A 26487-nucleotide genomic window follows, 5' to 3' on the forward strand; every position below is an offset into this window, starting at 1 on the left:
TGCAGTTAAAAGAATAACATTTAAAAGGTTGAAAAATAATATATGATACATAACATGTTCAAATTCTCTAGTTTTTACTGTTACATAAATCCATATGCCCTTTTCAATGGAAATACAAGAGCGATATGTTACAATTTGACGACACGAATGAGGAATGGCACAATGCATATAAATTTTCTTTCTCTGCCCACAACACAAAAATATGTTGATTCAGACCACACCGTTCCAAGTTCAAAGGGAAAACTGTTCTGCTGCCAATACATACTGAAATGGACACGTGTGTAACTTCTTTAGGTATGTACTTTCATGGAAAAAATACAAACACAGTGTTGAAGGCTAGTAATAATGTAGTAATAATAATGATATATAACAAATAATAATGTAAAAGTCTTGCTTTTGAGTTTTCACAAATTATCAAAGACAAAATGGGGCATAAGACGGCACAGACAAACCGCCTCGTCGATTTTACGCAAAATCAGACATACTTCTCAACAATCTTTCTTTTGCCTCATGTGAAACCAATTTGTGTGGCTCTAACACAACCAGTAATTCCCAGCTCTGTCTAAAGCTGTACCCCAGGGGTGTGAATGGCTAGCCAAGGACTGCTGAAGGATGATCATGCGAACAGACAGAACTGTCTTTTGTTCCAGTTTTAAAAATAAAGATGTAAAACACAGGGCCAGGATTCATTAAAGTGTATCAACAGGTAACCAGACCGTTCAGTTGTCTGTCTTCATTTTATTAATACCACGGAACTGCAACCATCACCGAGATGTGTCAAGTAACGCGGCCGGCCATTTCGCGAAGATGACGAACAATAACTAGAGTATAAATTCAGTAACATGAATACTAGCAAAGCATGGATTAACTGATCAACAGCAGGACTTACTATCTTCAGTGTCTGTTTTCTGTACAGCGTTTCGGGACACTGTAAGGCAGTGTTCACTTAATGAAGTATAAGGGACTGAAAGAAGGCCAGACAGAGCCTGCTATAGCTTGGAACCCTCCCCCACCCTGAAAGAGTAGTATAACTTTTGTCCTGGACGAGCAGCTAACCATCCAATTTCCTTAAAAGAACTGTAGCCGACCCTCAAAGTATTTCCCTAATAAAGTATGTTCTCTCTCACAGCAGTAATTTAATAAGTCAAATCCTCCTGCGGGCGGAATGTGGGACAAGAACAACAGTATTTCTGTTAGACGGCCAAGGTTGCTCCAAAACACAACTGCGTGCTAGCGCTGGTCGAACAAGATCGCCATGATTAGTAGCCGAGCTATACCTACCAAATAGAAATAAGGTTATTCCCTACTGGCACAATGCCAATAAGCAAAAAGCGCAAAGATTCGGTCAAATGGGGCGAGTAAAGGTTGCGTTACCACCTACTGATATAATGGCGTTTCACTCTGACTCCATTATTCCCTTTACGTTGTGGTTGATTGGCGACAGGCTGGCTTGGCTTGCGTAACGAGTGAGCGCTTGTGCAGCTTCGCAGGGTGGGTGACTGCACTGTCCGGGCGACAGCAGTTTGATGCACAACGTCCCGCTGCCGTCCTCTGCAGCTGAGAACCGCTGGTTTTCGGAGATCACAACGGCAGAATATATGTCTCGATGGCAATGTTGCGAGCAAGCCACTTTAGTACAAGTAAAACGATTAGATGCTATGTTTGTGACAGTAACCGGTCGGGAAACCCGTCGCCTCACGTGCGTATCCCATTGGACAGCTGCGGGCATAGCGCTGCAAAGCCATTGGACAAAATGATCTATAAGACGTGTCAGTTATAACGGAGTTCGCTCTCTTTAGCTGCTTTGGAGAGGGGGGGAACGGTAAAGAAGTGAGATACTCGCCAGACCACCTTTTGTGGCATACCATTTGTTCTTTTACATGTCGGTACTTATCGGGACACACGCTCCATCTCGGATAAAAATAATTAATAAAGCACATCGCGAGATATAAATACACATCTTGGTAGCCTTACTACTAACAGGTGAAATGTTGCACTCTAACCTATGTTATGTCCTGTGCTCTTGGTTGACCAACATTCAGCTTATCTAAATTTCTGTGTACTTTTATAGTGCCATGCCAATGGGAATAAAACGAACATTCTATTCACGTCATTCCTGAAATAAGTAAAGTGTATTTAGCTGCAATGGGGAAACTTGACGACGAAAGTAGGTCAACGCTGTGAGAGAGAAAGTGGGTCAGTTTGCTCCCCCTACAGGTGCCGTTACCGAATGGAATCCGACTGACCGAACAGACAAACATCAATTATCGAATAGACGGTAAATAGCTTCCACGCTAACAACGCGTCAACGAATCCTGCTACGACAGTTTTACGGTGAAATGTTTTAGGCTACTATTCGTGCAGGGCGTTCACGCAATGTCATTTACATCGAACATCTGGGAATCGTTCCTCTAGAAAATAAATTAATTAGCAAATGTTAATATCTAGCAGATTGTTTGCTTTCTTTAGATGGTTTTGGCAGCAAGATAGTTAACTCGCTTGCCAGTTCAAACATTTTGGAAACAGCACTTAGATAAAAACCGATTTTATATTAAGACAGCCACACGCTGTTATGGTTGCTCTGACACATGCAGTTTCATTACAAATAAGAAGTGAAAATTCACTTGACCTGCGGGACTGAGTCAATTTGCGGTACTGACTACTGAGGTATTGTTGAAGCTGCGATCTAGGAGAGAGTTCGGTAATAACGTTATGCAGAAGTGGTTGTCCTGAGTCGCGTTGTAGGAATCACTCACGTTTGCGGTGTAAATCGTGAGATTGTTTATACCCCTCCTACGGCTCAATCACCTTTTGTTCACGGATCACCAATACAGCTGGCCAAAGAAGGGAAAATAGGAAGATTGATAGTGAGTCCCATCTGGCTCACAATTTCATTGCTAACTAGCCTACTCAAAGGCATACGTGGGTGTATGGAAGTTGTACATTTAAGGGACAGAAATTTAGACAAAACACCACCAGCTGTTTTGCATAGGGTTTGCATGTATTACTGAATGGGAGTGTATGAGTTACATTTACTCAACCTGAATGATCAGTTTGAATATGTGACTGAACACTGCTTCAAATGTGCTTGTTAAAAACAATGATAATAATGATCCAAGGTTTCCCAGTGTAATTTTTTAGGTTCTCAAATCGACTTTAAATTGAATGAAGTACTACACTGAGGTTGCAAAAGAGTGAAAGTCTACCCACAATTTAATAGTAATACAGCTGCAACACTTTATGGAGGGAGAGGGGACTAATTATCTACAACCTTCTTGAGGCCTATGAAGAAAGTGAATGAATTTTTAAGGTTTAAATGGGATAGGTATTGCATTGGTATCTAATGAAAAAAGCATGATGCAATTTAAGAAATAATGCAATAGTCTGAAAATGTTCTCATGGGCACATTACCTAAAATTGCACTGTCAATCTAGTTCGGTTTTGATGTTTTCAGCAGCATTGGGTGGTAGTGATTTGGAAACTGGGCTTATAAATCAGAAGCTTGCAGGTTTCAATCCCTTAAGTGACGTAAACCCCTACAACTGAAATAAAATACCCAGTTGTCTGAATGGCAGAAGGAAAAAAATGTGTGCTGTGTAGATCACCTGGGATAAGGAATATACTAAATAAGTACAAAATAACTCAGACCCTGTAAAATAAGGGTGAAATTGTACGATTTAATAACATTCAGTATCAGTATAAAAATTCAAATATGTGACAAAACAAAAGTGTCCTTTTTATTCCTTCTAAAGCAATACTGTTACAGCTGGATACTCCTTATCAAAAACTAAATAGGAGACAGAATACAAATAATTAAGCCAAGTGTTCTCAATACTGTATTGCCTGCCCCAAATTTCCATTAGAAAGGGAACCCTTTGGAAAAACTCCAGCGTTTTTACAACCCTCAACAAGCCCTGTAAAGGATACTCCTGATCAAAAACTAAACAGGAGATTGCATATGAATAATTAAGCCAAGTGTTTCCAATACCACCTCACATTCCCCAGATTTCCACTGGAAAGTGAACCATCTGAAAATCTCCAGCGTTTTTATGACCCTTCTCAAACCCTATAAAGGGACTACATTTTTTCCTACAGAACATTTGAGTAGACTCAGTCCAGCAGCCTTGCAGTGATGTAATGTGTCACTGTCCCTCTTCAATAAACACAACGATACAATACTATAATGAGCAAAATAACTGCAACCTCTAATAAACAAGTTAGTTTTACAATAAAAACATTTAAAAGTTTGTTACATTTTACAATGCGAGGTCTAAATCAGCATTTAGATGTAAATAATCACTCCATACATCTGCACAGTGTTTGAACTGGGAATTTGTTATGCAGCAGAAACTTAAAAACACACTTGAATTCTGAGATTAACAGTGTAGGGCAAAACATCAAGTTTTTAACACCATGCCACTTTGCCAAGGCAGTACTTGATGGAGAATGCACATAAAGGGATTGAAAGACAGGTGTTTAACATTTGAGCCAAAGTTTCTGGACCATTGAAACTTTGGCTCAAAGTTTCAAAGATTTTGCAACACACAATCAGAAAGCAGGTGGAAATAAACACACACATACACACTGTGGAGTACACATTTTAAACGTGGATGCAAGGGCGTAGATTTGCTTATGGACGGTAGGGACCTGTCCCTACCAATATTTGAGCGAACTCGTTCGCATTATGTTTGGAGTGAAGTCATATTAGATAATTCCAATGTGCCCTCGGTTGTTGTGTCCCTGCCAATGTTGAGACCAAACCTACGCCCTTGCGTGGATGCAAAGTTTCCTTCCTGTATTAGACACAAGCAAGCAAAACTGGGATAGAAAGAGTCAAAACCGACCGTCCGGATTCTTTTTAAAATGAAACGCACCACACAAAGAGCTATTCATGTAAAAGAACTTCATTTGTCCTGCTCTGTTATCCATATGGGTTCCCACAACAGAAATAGGGCACATTTCCCCATAACACGTTATAAGTGCTCCTTTGAACTCTAGTCATCTCCCTATAATTGCAAACTGGAGAAGAGCGTACACCATTTTATTGCTCAGTATGCAGCTGTTTTAATTCCCTTTTTTAATTCCACTGGCTACAGGCAATGTGCATGTTAAGCACATGACGTCACGTCAAACGGTCCAAGGCACATGTGATTATCAGTCAACTGTTTTTATAGTTTTTGGAGTACTCTAAAATCTTTTTAAACCATGATCATCTTTTAAGTGATACATTACTTTCATTTCCAAGCACAAGAAATCATTTCAGGCATCCATGTATGTGAAGTACAATCAGGAACTATCACTTCTATTCTCAAGGAAAAGTGGAAGGAAGCTCATATGAATATTACCTAGCTGTACCTTTATGTTTACTTTTAAAACTTTTCTATGCTTCATTTAATTCACTGATGTCCACTTCATCTTAACATACGAAATAATCCGAGGTCAAAATGTCTTGCTTTTACTGACCTTTCCAAACGAGATTACACAAACATTATATTTGTCAACAGACAATACCTCTTTTTAACCACAATGTAGCTATAGAAAAAAAACACAGACCAATATACAAAGTAGCCAAAATATACAGACGTTTTCAGAAGTAAGGCCATCACCCTTGAATATCCAGTAGAGAATTCATTTTAAAATTTATTGCATGTATATCCCCTTGTCCTTGTTCCTGGTGTCAAATCAATAGTTGGTAACAAATTAATGTTCAGGAGAAGGCTTCTGAACATTAAACAAGGGCACAATAGAGATGCTCCGTTTTGGTGAGTGCAACTTATTCTTACCAATTTAAAAGGCACTAAGAGTGGATTTATGAGATGCACACAAGAACAGTCTGGACAGACACAAGAGGCTCTCATAAATGTGCCTTGTAAAGCTGTTGACTCAATGTGTGCCCAGAACATCCAACCACATTTCCCCAGGGTTCAAACTTTAGAACACTCTATTAGTTCTCCAAAACAATACATTTCAAGCTGTAGTTACACTGGAGATGATCTGAGCAATGACGTCAGATTTTAAAGAGTCAGAGATGGTTATAACATCGGCATATAATGTTGGGGATGCACCCAAAACTTAGCTGGACTTGTGACAGTGGTATCATTCTACACCGTGAGTATAGCCCATCCTCCGCTACAACTTAGAGCCATGACTACCTCAGCCATGGATTCTGCAGCAGTTACATAGATAATCTTCCAGTTACAGCAAACGCTTGGTTGGGAGTAGTCTCAGAGGCACTTTGATCAACTGACACACAACAGTTTTGTTTTTTTTACTTCTCTGAATGAGGAAGCAGGAAGCTTTCATCTGCATATGCTTCCCACAAACAAATACTGAAGAAAACACATGCCTTTTGCGTTTCTGAAAGAAGCGTAAGCTGCAAAACGAGGACAAGTGGAGGAGAATAATTGGCAAGCTGCCTTTTCCACTGAATTGTGTTGTAACTAATGAAGTTTTCCTCCCACTGCCTGAGGATACAAAGAGCTGAATTAACAGCTGAATTCAGATTGAAAATAGTAAGTGGGTTCATTAAACATGTTATATGGAAAAATTAGCAGAATTAAAAATGACACAAACACTGCCCTGAAACAATTTAAGAATGACACGATGAAGTGGTGAAACGTTACCCATTTTGATACAGTGCTGTAGCAGTCTTTTTTCTTAAATTGCATGAGAAGAGAACAACTGAGATCCAAGCACTGTAAGTGGAATAACTTGAACCTGTTATAACAGATAGCGTAAGTCTGTAAATATTTCAGCAGGTAAAACTCAGCTCCAAGTGTAGTTAACATAGACTAGCAAGGATCTTGAAAAAGCTCCTGCTCATTTTCATGGGGGGAAAAAAACAACCAAAATAAAAAAAATATCGTTACCTGTACATTTCTCTCTAACGTTTCCTCCACAAAAATCTCACCTCTAGTAATTAAATAAACAAACAAATTAAAGTATACATGAAAAAAATTCATATTAAATTTTGAACAACGACCAATAAACACAGTTAATCCCCAGGACCGAGTTCAGAAAAATGCATCCATATCATTACATCAAATCATTTCTGTTGCTGCACGCTACTATACAGTTTGTTAGCTCAAACGAGGCACCAGGTGTAAGATCCTCTTTGTTGTTATTAATTTCACTGCGTCAGTATGAATTAAAGCATTCGACAGGGCAACATGCTAAGTAACCAGTCAATGTCATTGAGCTAGGAAACTCTCTTCTGGCTTCATTAAATTTACTTTATAAATGTTGCACTGATATGACAGTCAATAATTAGAGTTGCATTTGTGTCTAGACGTAAGTTTAAATAAAAAAGCATAATTTAATGCCAATAATATTTTTCCCCACACCAATAATTTGAGGAGGCAAAACTGTGCTGTACCAATGAATGACCTCCGACATACTGGCCAGTGTTGTGAACAAATCAGTGCTGTATAATAAATGGTTTTGTCCTATACAGTCCCCACTGCTGCTCTGATTATCCGAAGATGGACGGAAATATCTCCAGTGTGCGCCTCTTAAATGTCCTCCCACGTGAGAGCGTAGTAACCTACTTTTCCTCTTTAGTGCCGGCGTTAGTACACCTATCTGGCAACCCTTTTTACGACTTTCCATTTGCGGGAGACACAGTCACGTACCTTTTTTATGACATAAACTCAAGTGGCCGTAATGTATGCATGATATTAAAACGAATGGACAAAGCCTAATTAACTATGCCGTCATATAACACAAATTTAACTGTATAACCTATATCATATAGTATCCATAACAGACACATTGGCTTACAGAGAGTAATTTACTAGTTATCTATTTAAAATGCAGATCATCGGATTCCATAAATATCCAGCCAAACAGCTAGTAAAATAGAAAAAGAGGGTGATAAGTGTGGTTGCTGACCCAAGACAAGACTGCTGTTGCTTTCCAGCATAAATCTCTGAACAATTAATCTATTCAGCCCCAAAATCAAAAAGAGACAGCTGCATAGTGGCAGTAGATCAATCAAATATGTATCTTGGCGCACAAGCAACATAACATCTCTACCACATTTAGCCAACTATGTAAGTGTGACGTTTATAAAAATACTGAGACGTTACCTTGTTATCCTGTTTGAGAGGTGATGGTTGCCTGTTGGCGTTGTTGGAATTCAAGGATCACCCGGTCTCTTTGCTTAGTCCTGGACAATCTTATTTAGTTCCGTATGGAAGACAAGTATGACCAGCATATTGAAAATACAACCATTTCAATTAAACACCAGGAGGTGGAACCATCCAATCCAGACGGCAGTGCGTCCCAGTCCTAGGGTTAAGTTACTACACATCTCCACCGCACTGCTAGGTCAATGTTGCTGCCTAACACGTTCGGAATGACCCATTTTAACTATAGGGATGTGTCTTTCCACATCTATCGAAGAAAATAGCGAATAAAAATTTAAGTACTTAAATACATGCATTAAAATATGTAAATCACTTATATATATATCAACCAATTGCTTTTCAGAAATACTGTTAATTCTTGCTATCGTGCATTTGAAATATTATTGAAGAGGAACTCCCCTCCTGTAACATAATACTACGTTCCCTTGTGAAGGCTCTTTCCCACAAAGATCAATTGCAATTGCACTTTAGGTTGCCCTGTTAATTGAGCCTTATATTTTCATTGTTCTTAAAGACCAGCAAAATGCGGACGAAAATGAGCTCATTAACAAACGAAATCAAGTTTTTACATTTAATATACTTGGTGCAGCAGGCGGAACAGAAATAGTTTTGGCTCACATTGGAAGCCACAGTTCATTTAGCTCAGTTTTGAGAGGACGTCCATTTCAACAGACCACTCTTTGATAATCTTTTTTTTAAGGTGTTTGGTTTCACACTGTAATTTTTAAATCAGACGAATGCACTGAATTTGGTTCCAAAGGGTCTGAGGCCACCCGCCTGAGTGGTGTTATTTCGAATGTTTTAAATGGCAACCTGACGTGATAACTCTACTGTCAGGGTTTTACATACATCCGCAAACAAACCGAACTGCAGTTGTTTTCATCTCTTTATTCTATACCCTGTAGATAATAATTTCCGATAGTGCATACAATTAAATACAAGTTCACGATTTAACCAGTAGGTGTCTCTCTACACTTTAACGTCACTATCGAAATTCTTGTCTCGATTCCAAATAGTTACACACCATACTGCAACGAAACTTGGTGTACATTTCAGTGATTGCCTGGAGACATTAATGTGATGAGAAACCGAGCATGATGGGATGGTATTGGTAAAAGGAAGTTGAGGAACTGAGAAAAGTAACTGAATTCAAGTTTGAAACCGTGCATTTCGGTGTGCACAATTAAGTTGTGTTAGCCAGCTATTGAGAATATGATTTGTAATACAAGCCCCCTCAGGCCTGCTGTGGCCTCAGGGTTCAATTTTCTTTTCTTTAATGCTATTTTTGTTCTAGATTTGTTTTATTAAATAAGATGCTGTTGTGTTCATCAACACGATGATTTCACACGATTTTAGCTCATAATAACCAATGGGAAGAGCTAAGTATTCCTCCTCTACTCAAAACTAGACCTACTGTAAGGTGTGTAATGGGGCACATTTGTAGTATACATTAATGTGATAAGAGCCAGAGCAGTCATGAGGCATCTTCCACTACAGACTAAAGACCCACCTTGGTCCTCCATGTGGCCTTGCTTCACACGTCAGTCTGGATGAAGTGTGTCTGCCACTTGACTAAATGTAAGAGCCACTAATGTCTCTCTGTCTGACAACCTCTCACATCTGGACAACTGTAACACCCTCTTTGCTTGTCTTACTGCCTGTGCCATCAAACCCCTACAGCTAATCCAGGATGCAGCTGCATGACTTGTCTACAATCTCCCTAAATGTAGTCAAGTTACTCCGCTCCTCACACTTCACTCTATTGGCTTCCTGTTATCGCTTGCACCAAGTTCAAAACCTTGGTGCTGGCATTCAGGACAGTGAATGGGACAGCCCCCTCATACCTATGATTGGTCTTCATACCAAAGATCACTACGCTCTGCAACCATGAGAAAACTGACTGTCCCTTCCCGGTGGGGTCGCTCCTCTCAGACGTGATCCCTGTCTGCACTCGTCCCTCAATGGTGGAATGAACTCCCCACAGGGGTCAGGACAGTGGAATCACTGGCCATCTTCCGACGCAGACTGAAGACCCACCTATTCAAACTGCATCTCAGTCCCACCTCAATCCCTGCCCCTTAACACCTGCTATGTGTAGTACTTACTGATTATTTTTTTGCATGTAGTATTGACTGATCTATGGTAGAATACTTGGCTTCCCTAGTCTAGTGAGGTTGCACAAGTTAAGCCTTGAATAGTCTTATGCTCACGTTTGCCGCTTGGGGAGTGTTATTAGCCTGGTCTGACACTGTTGCTCATTCAACTCAAATGGATATACTCATGTTATATTGTGTTGGAAGTCACACTGGATAAGACTGTCTGCTAAATGAATGTAATGCAATACTTCACTTCTAAAATTTAGAACATTTAAACTGACTTGAATTATAGCCCAACACAATCAACATGATCAAGATGATTTGCATGGCTTTGCCTAGAGGGTTGTGTTTGTAACGTAATCACATTACAAGTAGTCACAACCATTCTGTGTCTTTTTTATGCTGTTTGTCTTTGTAGAACCCTTTTTAGTATCACCAGTTTCATTTTAGGCCAATTCAACAACACATCCTCTGCATTTGTGCTTTCATCTGAGGTGTGGAAACCTGGGCTGAAATACCCACCCCAACCTGTATCCCCAGCAAAACAAAGCCAATCACTTCCGCTGATGTGGGTTTCTGGTCAGAGAGTCAGAGTGTATATAAGTGTATATGGCTCTCATTGTTCCTGATTAGCCATTGGGAAACCTTTTATAACTTCATGGTGGATTAGTATCATAACAGTTGCAATCATTCTTACAGCTTCAACATAAACGTAGCATCCAGGGTAAGCCCCTGAGCTCCCCAAACAGGAACAGGAACAGGAACTCTCAAGCCTCTTGAAATTAAGAAGGGCAGGCTTGGTTCAGTTCCAGAACACTGGAGCTCTTGCTGCTCGTGCTGTTACTGGACCCAGCTGCATGATGGGAAATTCCGCACATTTGCATTTGAGATGAGGTGATTAATTTATAAAAGCAACCAATATGTTTAACATTTAAAGAAAATATAAAACTCTGCAAGAACAGGGGCTCCTTAGCAGCCTGCCCAGCAGGCAGATTCGTCCAGCAGAGCATTTTACAAGTGAGGTATAAGATACTCACTTATCAGTAGATGAAGGGTTTGGCCTACTCATAAATCAGATGTTCATGGCTTGGCCTTAGGGTGTTGCTTTGCTGTGATTGGATGACCTTGTTGAGCCACAGTCTAATCACAGTGATTACCTGTACGGTTCACCGATGTCTTTCCTTGCCCTTGTCCCGAGGCAGGTATGACTCACAGGACTGTAGCCAGTCAGACACCTTTAGCTCGATGTGCAGAAAGCCAAACATTAACAGCACGACCTTACATGACCTCAAAACAGAGGTGTCTTAACACTTGACTATTGCAAGAGATCTAATTAAATTGGAGAATAAAAAGACACATCACGGATTCCTTGTCTTGAGTGCCAGTTGGCAGTCCCATTAACCATTAACAGGGTTATGACTGAGAACACCCACTTCTCAGGGCAAGCTGCTAAACCGTAGACCAGCTGATTGAACAGCAGATTAGACCGACACTTAATGAGGCTAGCGATAGCGAGCAGATAAGAAAGGGCTGTGGTTTACTGTGGACATCAAGGGTGGGGCTCAGTATTTGCAGTACAAACACTTACCGAATCTTCCAGGAAGTAAGAGTTTTTTTTAAGGCAAGGGTAGTGAACGATCACACCACTACCCACACTCATACGGGGTGACTGTGCAGGGAGCCTGCGGGTGTGTCACCTGGTCCCTTACAAAGAGGACCAGAACGTCACCCCCTGTCTGTCGAAGAGAGACCCGGGCCACACGGAAGTGTGAAACAGGACATTCTCCCTCCTTTGCTCAGCGTGTAAAGTCCACTTCTCCTGCAGCACTCTCACTTTGCTGTGTACGGTTCCTCAAACCAGGGAAGAGGCATTCTGGTCGATCTGGAGAAGGGGTCTCGTGCGTGAACAAGGGGACAGGGCTGAGGATTCGGGAGGTGGGACGAAGCAGCGCCCGGCAAGCAGGTTTACCTGAATGGAGAGGTTGTGATTGCGTGCTGGTGTTGTAACGGAGGTGAGTCAACAGGAGAGGCTCTGGACACACAGTCCCGAGATTGTGGCGCCCACCCTCCTACTGGTACCGAAAACCCGTTTCAATCATTATGATTATGATGAGCGTTATTTTGCTAGAGAGGTCAAAATTCTAAATTACTATTTACAACACAGAGATTTCCACTGCCTTGTGCAAAGAGACTAAACACTACAAACTGTCTGCACTTTGTATGCTGTTTCTCTGTGCGTGTTACACTTTCACTTTCTTGCAACTGCTGTTGTGGAGCTGTGGTCAGACAAATGGTTGTGTGACCCCAATGTCTGTGGGTTATATTTATTTGTTGAGGAAACAGGTTCATAACCTGACCTGCTTGTGTACAAACTTTAATTGTACAAGCATATTTGTGTAAAAGCTACCCCGAGTAGCATAAATAAATCATGTAAATATTGGGTATGTGACTATAACACCAAACAAGTAGCATCCTTTACATCTATATAGTTGTATGTAACCATTGCGTGGGGCAGAGAAATATCCTGTGTGCTTTCTTGGCTTAGGGTGAGTGTCAAAGACACATGGCTGTCAAAGACAACAGGCTGAATAAAACCAGATATATGGGTGTTCTCCCTAAAATTCTTTCATAGCTCTTACAGAGCAGTGAAACAATATGTATTTTAGCAAACAAACAATTGTCCAGTAGCTGTCCCTGATGTTTCCATGGTAACTGTTAACTGAGCCCTGTTTCACTGTCTCCAGCAGTGTCCTCACATGGCCTTTTTTTGTTCAGTGCTTTGACAAGGTTATTTCTCACTTTGTTGACTTTCTAGATCCCAGCATGCACTTCTCCGTTTAAAGTGTGAGAGTGTAGAGTATTATGTGGCACAGTGGAGTAGTGTACCAGGAATCTTGGTAGCAGTAAAGCAAGAATCCTGTTGCTGAAGGTTATGGCTTCCAGGGCTAGTTTCGGCATAGTCCTGGTTCATTTGAGGAAGGCCTATTGGTAAAGCTGTTAGTTTGAAAAGTAATAAGTGTAACAATGGATATATATATATATATATATATATATATATATATATATATATATATATGTATATATATTGAAAGTGACAACTGAAAAGCATTCTTAAAGCATTTATTCAACCATTGTAAGAGGCTAAAACAAAGAATTGTCACTTCATGAGAATATGGAAATGAAAGTACCTGGGAGAGAAGAGAGACAAGACTTTGTATTGTCATTGTAGCTGGGACAGCACAGACACGCATGCTCACATACACACAAATGCCTGAACATGTGTACAAACATATCCAAATACACATACATGAACACTCATACTCACACACACATACATGCATGAACATATGCACACACATGTGTGTGCACAAACGCATGTGTACACACATGAATATGAAAATACATATATGCATGCATGCACCTGCACACACACGTTCACACATAAAAAGACACGTGTGCACTCAGAGACACACAGAGACAATGAGGAAGATACACACTCTAAAGCATAAACAAGGCCTTTGCCTTTACTTTTACCAATGTTCCAGTTTTATTGCCTGTATTCTAGAATCTTCCCTTAGGGCATCATCACGCTCCCAAAGAACAGGTCTATGGAAGATTTTAATGAGTGCAGGCTCTGATCCAATGTTAGTGACATCAGACAAAGCAGGGAACATCATGTCCTAAGAAGTGGTGCTGCTGTGATAATGAACATTAAATACTGCCCCCTGGTGGCGATATTACTCCTGCATCAGCAAGGCGCTGGTCAAACGTTCAAGTGCATTGCAAATAAGCAAATGCGCATTGCAAAATTTGCATAAAAATGTTGAAAGTATCTTCAACATTATTACCCGGTAGTGAACCTCGAAAATGTGAATTATCCTCAGTATACTGGAAACAGCAACAATTAGCACAAGAAAAGTCATCTTGAGAGTCTTTCGCACTGTGTGAGAGGCGTGACACAGCAAGCACAACACACTGCTCTGGGCTTAGGACAGTTCTCTCTTCCAAAAGGTGTAACAACGTCCTTCCTCTCTCACACAAGTGACAAACGCAGGCCGCGATGCTTAGCTGTCGACAATGCATTCTAACAGTAAACAAATATCAAGAAACTGGTTTAAAATCAGTTATAGAAATTGAGCATAAAATACCCAAATTTGATTTTCGATTTCAGCTGCAAGGTTAACCAAGTCCAGCAGGTTTTTAGAATGTAATTGCTCTAGGAGGTAATTTGACTACCAATATTACGTATAGTAGATGACAGATATTTTTTTAGTCACTAGAGGGCGCACTATGCCTTTGAGTCATCTCGGTCAGCTACTAAAGTGAACATATCCAGGCGTTGGTATCACAGGAGAGTCCCTAAAATCAAACAGACTTAGCTTTTAAAAGTTTCTTTACGTCTTCATAAAAACAGTGAAGCATTTTTTCAAATCTATATGTAATTATATAATTATCTTGCATTTATCATTTAAGACATTTTTTGCATCTTTGTTCGTCTTTGTTAGGAAGTACTATTGTATGACTCTCCATGATTCAATAGCTGAAGTAGTATCTACATACGGTATACATTTCCTTGACACTTTTCAGTTACTAAAATGGCAACTCAATTTTAAGACATCTGCCATGTACTTTTCAGTTCACAGCTACAAGGACAAGTTCATTCAACTCAAGTTTCGGGTATTATGACACAGCTATCTGAGCACTGAATAAACTTACACTTAGTCTGTGTGACATCACCCAGTGTTAGATGTAACTGTGGCCAAAGTTTGATTCTGGGTGATTTTATCTGGGTGCTGGAAAGCCAAAGTCCAGATGTTTCTTCCGCTCTCTAAAAAACATCAACACTCAGGTAACAGGCGTTAACCTGTTTTAAGCAATACAACGAGTTATCTAAGCACGTCTTTGCATGTAATGCATACCTACAGATACTGCTGCACTTCTCTGTCAGAGTTAGGAGGATTGATGTGGTTCGGAATCTCCTTTGGCAAGAGCGAACACGCAGGGGCAGGCCCGCCACTCTAAACGCATTGGTCCAGATTGAACAAATTAAGGTCCAGGGTTCCCACAGCTATCCCTGTGTAAAAATATTCCCTTTAATATTTGCTCTCTAAATAGGCCCTCCCCGGAGAGGCTGTGTGGGCTGTGTCTAGTCAGAGGGCACTACGAGTCACGCATGCCAAAATACAACAGGGGGGCCTTTCCAGTGTCTGAACTAGAACCAGGAATCAGGAACTAGAACTAAAGATACCTGCTTCCTCCTGCTTTTCCGATTGTCTTCCCTGTGAGGACTGAACTAGGGCCATGCAATGCAGAATTGAGCTGAAAGACTGTTCCAATGTAAGTGGAGTGGAAGAGTTCCAGCTGAATCGATCAGCCTCTGAATGCACCAGCGCCCCCCCCCCCCCCCCCAACCCCCCGATGGTTGCATGGCATGTGGTAGGAGCTCAAGGAGTTGTGAGCTGTGGTGAGGAGAAGGTGAGACAGTGCACTCTTTTCTGTACCAAAATGACAGGCTGAATTGAAATGAAAGACTGCACTGGGCTACCTACTGTTGAGTCTGAATAGTTTTATTGAACAAAACCTATGTTGTGTATGGGTGTGCGTGCATGCATTTGTTTGTGCATGCACGAGGATGTGTAAGTTAGGATGCACACGTGTGCATGATGGTGTGGGTGCCTGTGCTGCTGCGGATGTTTACATGTGGATGCGTGTAGGAGTCTATAGGTATGTGGGTTCTTATTATTTTGTTTTTCCCATGCTGTTTTTTCCGTTTTCCTTCGGGGGCTTGCCATCTGGACTTTGATAAAACTGGACGTGTTGATTTGTTTTGTGCTATTTGAAAATAATAAAAAAAAGTTAACCAAGGTGAGACTGAAAAATTACTCCCAAGTCTCCTTGCAAAAGCTGCTGAAGATAAACTCCTGGAGATGTGTGAGAGCACATGATACACGTATCTGTGCTTGAGGACATTGAGCATCCAGTGAAAGCCTGGTCTCACGTTTTACAGCTTGTGAGAGACTTGGCAGAGAGCAGATGATGGACCCTGGGACAGGAAGAGGAAGTCTGTCGATCTGCAGCCTACATGTATCACTCAGCACATGAGCACGCTTTCTCACGCCACATTAGCTCTGATCTTATGCTCACGCCTCCCATTCACTGTACAGTGGTTACACTGTAAACCAGAACAACTGCATACTGATTCCTGAGGGCAACCCAGTGCTCTCAGAGCTTTGGACAGACACAGGGAAGAACTGCTGAAAAGGCAGGCACCTGGTGTTGATTGGTTAAGTAAAGGGACTTTTTGCTTATTGTTTCCCACCTGGTGTTGTTCTAGGAGAAAATGAAACCCTGGGAAAAATTTTGGTACTTCCAAAGTAGCTACTGTATATACAGGCAATTCACTTGGTGCTTCCCTCGCGTGTTCAACAAAACACCTTACCAAAGCTTTTCTGTAAATTGTGTTTGCAAACGCATCCCGAATTGAGATGATATGTTTGGGTTGGCCTGACAACACAATTGGTTTTCGAATAACCACCTTGTCTGTCCGTTGAGAGCAAGCTGTGGTGCCATGGTTTGGCTGTACTGTGATGATTTCCAAGTACTTGAATATTAAACAGCTATGACTATGGCAATAATATTTATCCTGCATTCTGAATATAGCTGTGTGCTTTCTACGGCATCCACTGATGGCTATGTGTTCTGCTGATCGGCTGAAATAAAGCAGCTAAGCATGACAGCAGGCAGATGCTGCCATTCAGAATGAGAGGGGCAGCTCTTCTCCCTGAGGTTTAATGCACTGTCACTTCAATCTGCTATTAATGGCTGCTGTGTCCTGCTAGGCAGTCCTTTCACTGCTCTCAGCTGTTCCACAGCAAGACTGTGAGAATTTGGCAACAGTGGAAATTTAATGACCATCAAAAAAAAGAGTGTCAAAACCACTGCTATTTCAGAACCACAGTGTGAATTAATTTGTTTAAAAAAAAATTGACCTTTGCTATACTGAGCATCAACACTCTGCTTGGCTCACCTTGCTAAAAGTGTTGTAGAATTACCACAAAAGTTGTAAGCTGTTACATGCAGTGTGGTATGCTTATGAATCCTAGGGATCACATCTTCAAACAGGAATATAAAGGATCACATGGTGTGGATGTGACGCATCATTTTTTCCCCCCATGATGACTAGTAATATTTATGACACTGACACGGGTCTCTTCAGGGATGACTGTATCATTTCAAAAATTGCTTGGTATATTGGCCCTTTTGTGATAGTATTACCTACCTGATTAGCCTGTGGCCTATCCAGTCTACACTCACAGTGCTGAGGGCTAATGTCTGACAGGGTAAACCCTTGTGTGTGGCCTGCATGGTTTAGCATGTTTTCCAGGCATGTTGAGACATGAACACGGTTAATGCTCTCACCAGCTTGTGTTTGGCTTATGCACAGCTTTCACTTCAAAGGTTTGCTCTGCGCTTAAAGGAAAGTGCTTATTACCGCAGGCCTGCTCTAGGATAAGCAACTCTACTGTGTACGTGGTGATAAGGACGGATAAACCAGAATGAGTCACGATGACCTGCTCGGTCTCTTTCACTTCCCTGTTCCTCAAGGAGCGCTCTCAGAGTGCTGCTGTAACGTTCTGACTGCAGGAGGGTTTTGTCATCAGGTCAGGCCAGTTCAACGCCTGAATGATGTTAACAGTTTAAGATGAAGCTGCTATTTTCTTCTGGAAGGATGGTATTTGCTGCTATTTTCTCCTGATCTCAGTAACTCACTTAACCTCCTCATTATTCCATTTGACACTGATAACACTTTAAGCATACAGCTCTAGAGCTGGTCCAATTCAGCATGTCATTTAATTTCAAGATAAATGTAGCTATGAAAATATTTTAGATCTGTGTGTTTATTGTGTATATCAAATCAAAGGACTGCTATATTTTAGGCAGTGAAAAACAGGTTGAAGTCATGGATTAAAAAGGTTCTATGATAGTGTTGGCAAAGAGTATAGAGAGCACAATAAATGGCCTGCCCAAATGTACGAACTGATTTCCCCCTTCCATCCCCAGCTTTGACTGGGTGAATAAATCCATTGCAACTCCACTCTGACTCATATCTGTGTCACCCTCTAGTGCTAGGATGTCTGTACTGCACAACCTCCTGTTGTGGTAGAGGGCCTGATACACTTATAGGTTTTGATAAAACAGAGGCACAGGGCTCACTGTCAATTGTGTTGTAGAATACGGAGGATGGCAGACGGAGGCCAGCCCGACGCGCCACGGAGGGGGGGGTGGGGCTTCTCTTCCATGAGGGTCAGACGTGAGTACCCAGCATTCCGTTCACCACGTCATTCACCATCGTATGTTCACATGCCCCCCTGAGGAATAACTGCAAACACACTTAGCATATGAAGATACATACCCACATGGAACTTTTATTCAGGTAGACGACATATACTGACACATCCCATTTAAAACACAACATTCTCACAATATTTCTGAGACCACGTTTCTAAATCTGAGTGAAACGACATATAAATTAACCAGACTGGCAGCACCGCTTCTCAACTGCTGCTTCTCCGATGTGGTGTCCTGTGCCCATTGGAAAACTGCAAACTATGCCTTGTACAGAGTTCGACTCATCTGACTCAAGACAGATGCTCATTTAAACAAAGGAAAAAGCAGGAACTGAAGAGAAAACGCTTCTTCAGAGATTAACATCTCAAATGTAGGCCTTGAATAGTGTTATGCTCACACTCACTGGTCTGGGAGTGTTGTTAGCCTGGTCTGATACTGTTGTTCTCTCAACTTGAATGGATATACTTCTGTTTTTTCGTTCTGGAAGCTACTCTGGATAAGACCGCTAAATGAATGTAATGTGATGTAATGTAATGTAAAGTAAGTAATCCTTTGTTGTGGGGGGGATTAAGTACTGAATATGGGTGTATCAGATATTGTACATTGAGTTTGGAGACTTAACTTTTGCCAGCAGACGTTCTACATTGCTCTAAGTCTCACACTTTAAAACACTTTGTGTGTTTTTCATGTGTTTCGTCCAGGCAGAACATCCAATGAGGAGGATGGACGGATGGGGTTTGGACGGAGGATGAACAGGCTATTCTCCTCTGTCCGAACGGACTCCCGGAGGGGTGAGTCTGCCACCTGTTCACCGGGCTAATCCTTAACTGACCATGGCAGGATATCAATGACGCTTTGACAATGGATCCAGCAAACGGTTTTAGGTACATATAACACATATTCAAGAGGCTGCAGCCACCATAGACCAGTGGCATTTAAAAAGCTGATTTGTGCATTTTGGCACTTCACACCAAACATTTCTCTCTAGGAACAAGAGATGCTGTTCAGATTTAGACAGGCGTTTTAAAAGCACAATACATGTTTAAAGTACATGTGTGTTACCTGCTACCCATTCCAACCCATTTACAAGGGTGCAATATGTACTACTCTTCTCTTCACCTGATATGGCCTGTTTTCAAAAACGATTCATTAACGTAACCTGTTTACAGGTATGAGCACAGGCCTAACACCGTAACATCTAAGAGCTCTTTTTTTCCTTTGATCTTCCAACATGCCACAGAAGCTGATCTTAAATTTCCATTACCACCCCTATCTACTGTTAGATCCCAGCCACCAATAAAAAAGATCCATCAGGACGTTTTTACATGAGCCGTGCTCCCATGCAAATCTTCTTCCTCACTGCCCAGCGGATCCACAGACGCTGGAGCAGGACGATGTCAGAGGGTCGGGGGCCGCAGCTGGAGCAACACGTCCATTCTTCCTGCGCCGGACGGATAAGATGAACAGTAAGACACTCTGCTTTACGAAAATGTCTTTTTCACACCATGGCGCATGCCATATGTAATCCTATAAAGATGGCAGGTAGAGAACTTTTACACTGGGGGAGAAATGAAAACAGTATCATGGAGAGGGAGACACAGACGTTAACAGGGCCTAATAAAACGTCTTTCAGTTTTTTTTTTTTTAAATCAAAATGACCTTGAGTCTTCTTTCAGTGGCTTTCAGCCTTTCAAGATTAAACTGCACTTAATGTCACAAAATGCCATGCCCAATCAGGAAGTTACTCCTACTATAACTTTTGGGTTGTGTGCACATAACATGTTAAAATATTTGTTTTTAGTTATGTTTATGGCACTAGATAGAATGAGTCCAAGGCACACATACAGCCACTGACAAGACAGGCTCCTCGAATATTACATCATCGCATGGTATATTATCCAAATGCTGCATTATAAAATGCAGTTTTATTTCCACTGTCACATCATCTTTTTGTTATTGCTGTTTGTTTATGAAAGGCAGGAATGCCTTCATATGAGGGCCACTGTATATATCTGCAATTGCATGGATCCATTTTGAAAGGGACAAGTCTTTCTGTAAGGCTAAAAGTCTCTTGCTGCTTGACGTGGTGACAGGATGTGCTGAAACAGAGATAGCGGATAAAGACAACTTTTATCTAAGAAACGCAACATATCAAACTACAGTGTGAAGAAAGCACCAAGTTCACTGGTTTGTCTAAACCTCATCGCACCGTAGGTAAATATTTGATTGTACTCTTTCACCGCTCCAAGCAAACAACGATTCAGAAGTAAAGCGACACGTCACTGCGTACAGAAGTACCGTCATAGTTCTAGTGAGTCTAAGAAAGGACGTGTCCGTGTTTTTCTGTGGATCGCGCAACACGTCGTTACATGTACCTGACCAAGGTGAAACCAGGACCCGCCCTCCTGCTGGACACTCGGTGAAAACGTCGGTTTGCTGCGCCGCACCAAGCACAGCGGACTGTATACACGACCAGTTAAGACTTCCACAAAACGGAGCAGATAACGAAAGTCGCTGTACACTAAATGCTTCCCACGTACGGGGATAACGAAATCTTCTGCCTTATGATTTCGCTTAGTAATTGAAGAGAGTCTACTTAAACCGCAGGAGGCCAGGCGACTGGGGATTTGTAAACAGCACTCGGGCGAGATATGAACGGAGAGAAGGCGAAAGGAGTTAATGGACGACTAGTAAGGCTGTCTAACTTTCTGAAAGACGCAACGAAGAGTGAGTATGCCTTGTTTTTATCGTTTTACCCAGTCAGTAAACTAAATAGTTTATTTGTGGTATTTTGCGCACAAGATTAAGTGGCACGCTTGGGTGTCTGCTCGAGTCACTGCGTCGGAAGCATGACATACCTATGCACCAAATAGGCTTTCGGTGGAAATTAAAGGAAAACTTAAATTTGTTATCGATGTGCAGGAAACTTGCAAATATATTTAGGCATAGCTTGTAAACAATGGACATCTCATTTGGGCAATTTATTATTAGACTAGTTAAAAGAACAAAGTCCAGGTTGTTGACCTTTCCTAAAGTTTATTTTCATTTGATTTATATTAAACATGTTGTATTTTTAAGACGGTTGTCTTTAAGCTATCTACATATATACGTGTTTGTTTTCTCACTCCCTTTAAGAGTTACTGAGTTTGGCGTTTCATAAAGACGCTACAACACTTAGAAACCAATGTGGGGTCCTCAAGAGAATTAAGTAGTCCTCCAAAAAGACTTCCTAAAAAGTAGCAACGTTATGCCAAAATTAAGGTTGCCCAACCTAATTTCTAGGCGCATGGAATAAATTCTCTTCCCCTTTTGAATTTCAGATGTTTTTATGATGGATTTACATGGATTTTTTTTTTTTTTTTTTTTTTTTTTTACAAAAGTCGTGTTTGTTGTGAACAATGTCGGCAATTTATGACAACATAACCACTTAAATGGTGATGCAAGTGGCCAGGGACAACTTGCTCCTGTTAAATCCAGGTTACAGTACCTGTTTGTGACCTTTAAACCATCTGTTCCAGATACTGGACTGCTCAAGGAGGTAATGATTTTTTTCAGTAGCTCAGAATTTCTTTAAGGACAGATTAAGGCCGAAACTCACACGCCTTGTTTAGCATGTTAGGAGACTAGACGCTGTCGTCCTCGCCTGAAAAACTTCTGTGACCCGAAAATAAAGAGAAGCTGACGGTCCACCTTATGTAAAGTGTGATTGGACTGTCAATTTGCTTTTGTGTAATCTGTCCTGTCATCAGTTCAGAGGAATAACAATGGTTGTATAACCCAATAAAAATGATTTGATCATCAGGAAAATTTGTTCTGGGGTACTCTTTTTCGGGTTAGTGTGGCGATCTTTGGCCGGTTGCTTGGTGCAGGTTCTCAGCACGTTTCACTCCCCATGGTACCGCTGTGGCAGCGCCACAAACAAATTTTACGTTGAGAATTTTGTCTTGCATGAAACCGTTGTGAGAACGTCTCCCGTCGAACCTCTGAGCCTCGCATGAAACGCACGTGCCAGTTATAGATGCTCACTGCAAAAACAAGTGAAAGCGGGCATGTGAAGGACTGACCACGCAGTAGGGCCTTCATTTTAACAGTGACCCAGAACACAGAGATGCAGATGGCTTTAAGAGAATGCAGAAGAAAAGGTGCAGGTAAATAAAACTTCAGAAAGCACAGCACAAAGACACATGCGTGTTAGTTTTTGGCTTCAGCAGGCAAACAGATGAGGTAACCACAGACCGGTGCTGAGTGAAAAACGGTGGGAGGGGAATCCACAGTGTCAGAGGATGGTGACTGATGGGCAGCGAGAGGGAAGGCCCGGCTCAGATGTAGCCTGGCCTGCAACGCCATTGCCTTGTCACTGTCTCGCTGACATGTGTAGCGACGCTCCAGGGATGTGGCCACAATGTTGTGAGAGCGTTATTTGCTGGGCAGCCAGGTGCAGAGCGTAACGTGCATGATCACAGGAAGGGCAGTGTGTCGAGGGAGCTTGGCGTGAAAGCAGCTGTGGCAGCCCTGACCTGCAGCAGGAATTTGACGACAGCCACTTTCCAGCGCCCTTGAATAGCATCGAACCAGAGGGTGTGCAAGCTCTCCAGAACATTTAATGTGTTTGCCACAGCCATGTTCAAGTGCTCAGCATGGCAAAATTGAATGTGAAAATGAAAGTGCACAAATTGAAATATCAGTTGGAAACGTTATGACGTAATTTTAACACATACTGTACATCTGAGAGGAGACTTTTAAAGCCTTTTCAAATGGTACAGAGTAAGGCGACACAAGGTCATTCCACGGCTCAATTTAGCCCCACTTGCAGGATTGACCCAGGGAGCGTACAGTGAGAGTGTTTGGTTTTTGGACTTCCAAAACAGGAAGTGGGCATCATTAATTGTGTCACTGGTGTTGCGGTCCCCTGCGGCGTGGGAGAGGAGGGTGCGGGGAGAGGAGGGCATGGGGTGGGGGGGCGGGTGTGAATGGATGTGTCTTTCTCACTCGGGCTGAATGGTCACAGCCGTGAAGGCTGTAGATGCGGTGTCTGACAGTGAGGACTTGTTGTTTGCAGGGGTGACAAGCCGCAGGCCTTTCTGAGAAACCAGTGACGGAGCCCTGCAGTGCATGCATGCTCTGGGCTCTGGACTTGCAACCAAAACGGTGCAGGTTCGAGAGCTGGGTTTGACTTTGCGGTTGTACCTTTTAGCAACGCACTTGAGCTACATTGCCCTGGTAAATATTGAACTGTGTAAATTAAATAGTCGATTTTAAACCTCATACATTGTGTTAGATGCGGACATACAGTAGAAAACCAGGGTAGAGTATTATTTTGTGAGGTGGCGATACCTCTGTGCATCTTCATTACCCTCAAAGTTGTGCAGCGTAGTAATTCTCAAGTCGAGCCAGAGGCTTTACAACCAGGATGAAAGTAAGCTCCTCCTTGGGGGTCCTGAGCGACATGGTGAGACTTGTACAGTACACTGTATGTGGTTTGCCCTACATTCAACACATTATGAAATGAACTCATATAATAGTGGTGAAATGCTAAAGAGTTGTGGGTCGTTTTTTAAATATAAGATAACACTCAATAACCTGAGACAATCTATGACAGGGACAGGGTAGCTCTTGGAATATTTATCTCGCTGTGATTTATGTCTAAAATTACGACAAAATAATAGAAATATATAAATAATGACGTTGTGTGTCATAATACTCGATGAGGTAAGTAGCACGTTTGCCGTATAGTGAGTCAGACTGGATGTTTACAACATGGAACCCAGGATAATTCTCTGGTTTACCATGAAGGCAGTGTACATACAAACACCCCAGCCTTGTGTTTGGTACAAACATACACATACAGGTGGCTAATTAGGAGATAAAAAGTTAACACTATGAGTTTTGAGATTGCATCTTTGTGCTCCATCTGGACGGGCGATGTAATCTTGCGTATTTGGAAAACGCTGGAAATTCCGGAACTTGAGCTGAGTGGAAGGAAACGCATGTTCGGTCGGAAAATTCCGTGGCATTTCAAACGAGGCGTTGGGTGCTACGTCGCGACCATCTGATCCAGAAACTAAACCCGCAGAGCCGGTGTTACTGGATTGGCTACCTCTCTATACAAACTCAGGAGTCGTGTTTGCCACTGATCTGGGCGTGTCCTTATCGCTGCAATGGTGCAAACAGTTTTCGCTCAGCAGGAAAGAGCATGCAGCAAGGCCTAGATAACGATCAGAGAGCACTTCACAACGACACTGATAAATTTCTCCATTTGTCGGTTAGCTGGAAACTCTGGTAATGAGATCCTCATCTCTCTCATAAGATTATTTTCCCTCACTGTGTTGTTGTCAGTGATCACCTGAGGGTAGGGGAAAACAACCACAGAGATGAAACATTAAAAATGAGCTTGAAATGACCCCCATGCATTAAAGTAAATCAATTCAAATTCAAGTGAAATGAATAACATCTTTGCTAGGAATAATACAATAAATTATCCTTGAATGTTTTCAAAATGTCACATTTCGGGACGTGATATTTTGGGGGGAATGAAGCCATGTATGGACATTATCTGTGAAGTTAATCTTGTGAATGTCATGCCAAACACATAGCCAGGGCCTTTGTGTTTTTACGCTAGGTGGAGTAAAGTACAGGAGTGCAAATCCTAAGAGCCTAAAGCTCAGCAGGGTAGTATGTAGTCTAATGTACGTGTAGCACGTACTATGAATGTTTGTTTTGCAGTGAATGACTGTTATGGATTTGTAGCAATAGCAGGGTTTTGCGTGCACAGCATGTGTCCTGTCACAGAATTGAGCACTCAGCACTGTGTGTTCCCTGCCTTTGCTAGGTGAGAAGGAACCCATTTCAGAGGACAGTGGGAAGGAGAAGCCTCCAACAGGCCAGGACCACTGTAAGTCACCCTGAAGGAGCTTTCTGCAGACTGCCTCCATCTCCTGGGCTTCTGTATGTCTCCTGGGCTTCTGTATGTCTCCTGGGCTTCTGTATGTCTCCTGGGCTTCTGTCTCCCGGGCCTTCTGTCCTATTCTGTTGAGCCAGCACAATCCTGCTGACTCTCAGTAAGCAGGGGCTAAGTTGGAGCTGCGCTTTGTGATATCATCTTTGCGCTCTCTTCCTCCCCTTCTCTCTCTTCTCAGTGTCTCTCTGTCTGCTGCAAGTTCCGTTCACTGAAACGCTCTCATGGCGGTGCAGTATGAAGTGTGACACATGTGGCGTGGGTTCACTTAAACTGATAACACCAATATGTTAAAATATGTTAATAACAAAACAAATTTGGACACAGTTATGAGGCCTAGGCCGTCAGAGAGAGATTTGACTCATAATTATGGCCCGGAGTTTTCCCCCTTTGAACTGGTAATATCAAAAATAGTAGACTTTATGTATACAGCATCATACATACAGTTTATGAAGCGCAAAGTGAAAAAACATACAGTGGGGAAAAAAAACAAATGATGAATACAGCAATAAAAGCTAGTAAAATAAAAAAAAACAACAACACAGGAACATCTACAATAGAGGTGTAGATAAAAAAATATTATATTTTTTTATAATTTTATTATTATTTTATTATTTCTTTATTAAGACATTTATGTTAATCGTAAAAAGTGTATTCCCTCAAGATGTCGATACGGTCTCTTCTCAAGCGTTGTGTTAAACAGTTACCTAATTTAACCATTCAGTTACTTAAGCATGTGGAAGGACTTCAAAGTCAGTGTACCCTGATGCTTCCTCAAACATTTTTTTCTGCTGGACAGGTGGGAGCAACTACCATCTGAAGACAAGTAACATTTCTAAACTGCGCTAACTTATAAAATACTGTAAATGGAATAAAATAAGAGAGGTCATTTGCTGTACAAGCTAAAGTTAAGCAGTCAAGTTAAACAGGATCATATGAA

General features: G+C 41.7%; 1 protein-coding gene across 2 annotated transcripts in view; it reads left to right on the plus strand.

Annotated features, from left to right (window-relative positions):
• Positions 1-11973: 11973 nt before the first annotated feature.
• Positions 11974-26487, plus strand: part of dennd2db (DENN/MADD domain containing 2Db) — a 30641-nt gene continuing 16127 nt past the window's right edge. The window contains exons 1-5 of one of the 2 annotated variants that reach the window (XM_036530228.1): positions 11974-12255; positions 18475-18554; positions 19294-19383; positions 19960-20058; positions 25422-25484. In XM_036530228.1, coding sequence (XP_036386121.1) covers positions 18485-18554; positions 19294-19383; positions 19960-20058; positions 25422-25484 — 322 coding nt within the window. In that variant the 5' untranslated portion in view covers positions 11974-12255; positions 18475-18484. Of the gene's footprint in view, positions 12256-18474; positions 18555-19293; positions 19384-19959; positions 20059-20775; positions 21320-25421; positions 25485-26487 lie in introns of those variants that run through there. The other variant, XM_036530229.1, reaches the window with a different exon arrangement.

Source organism: Megalops cyprinoides, chromosome 6 (assembly GCF_013368585.1).
Source record: "Megalops cyprinoides isolate fMegCyp1 chromosome 6, fMegCyp1.pri, whole genome shotgun sequence".
In the NCBI taxonomy this organism is placed as follows: Eukaryota; Metazoa; Chordata; class Actinopteri; order Elopiformes; family Megalopidae; genus Megalops; species Megalops cyprinoides.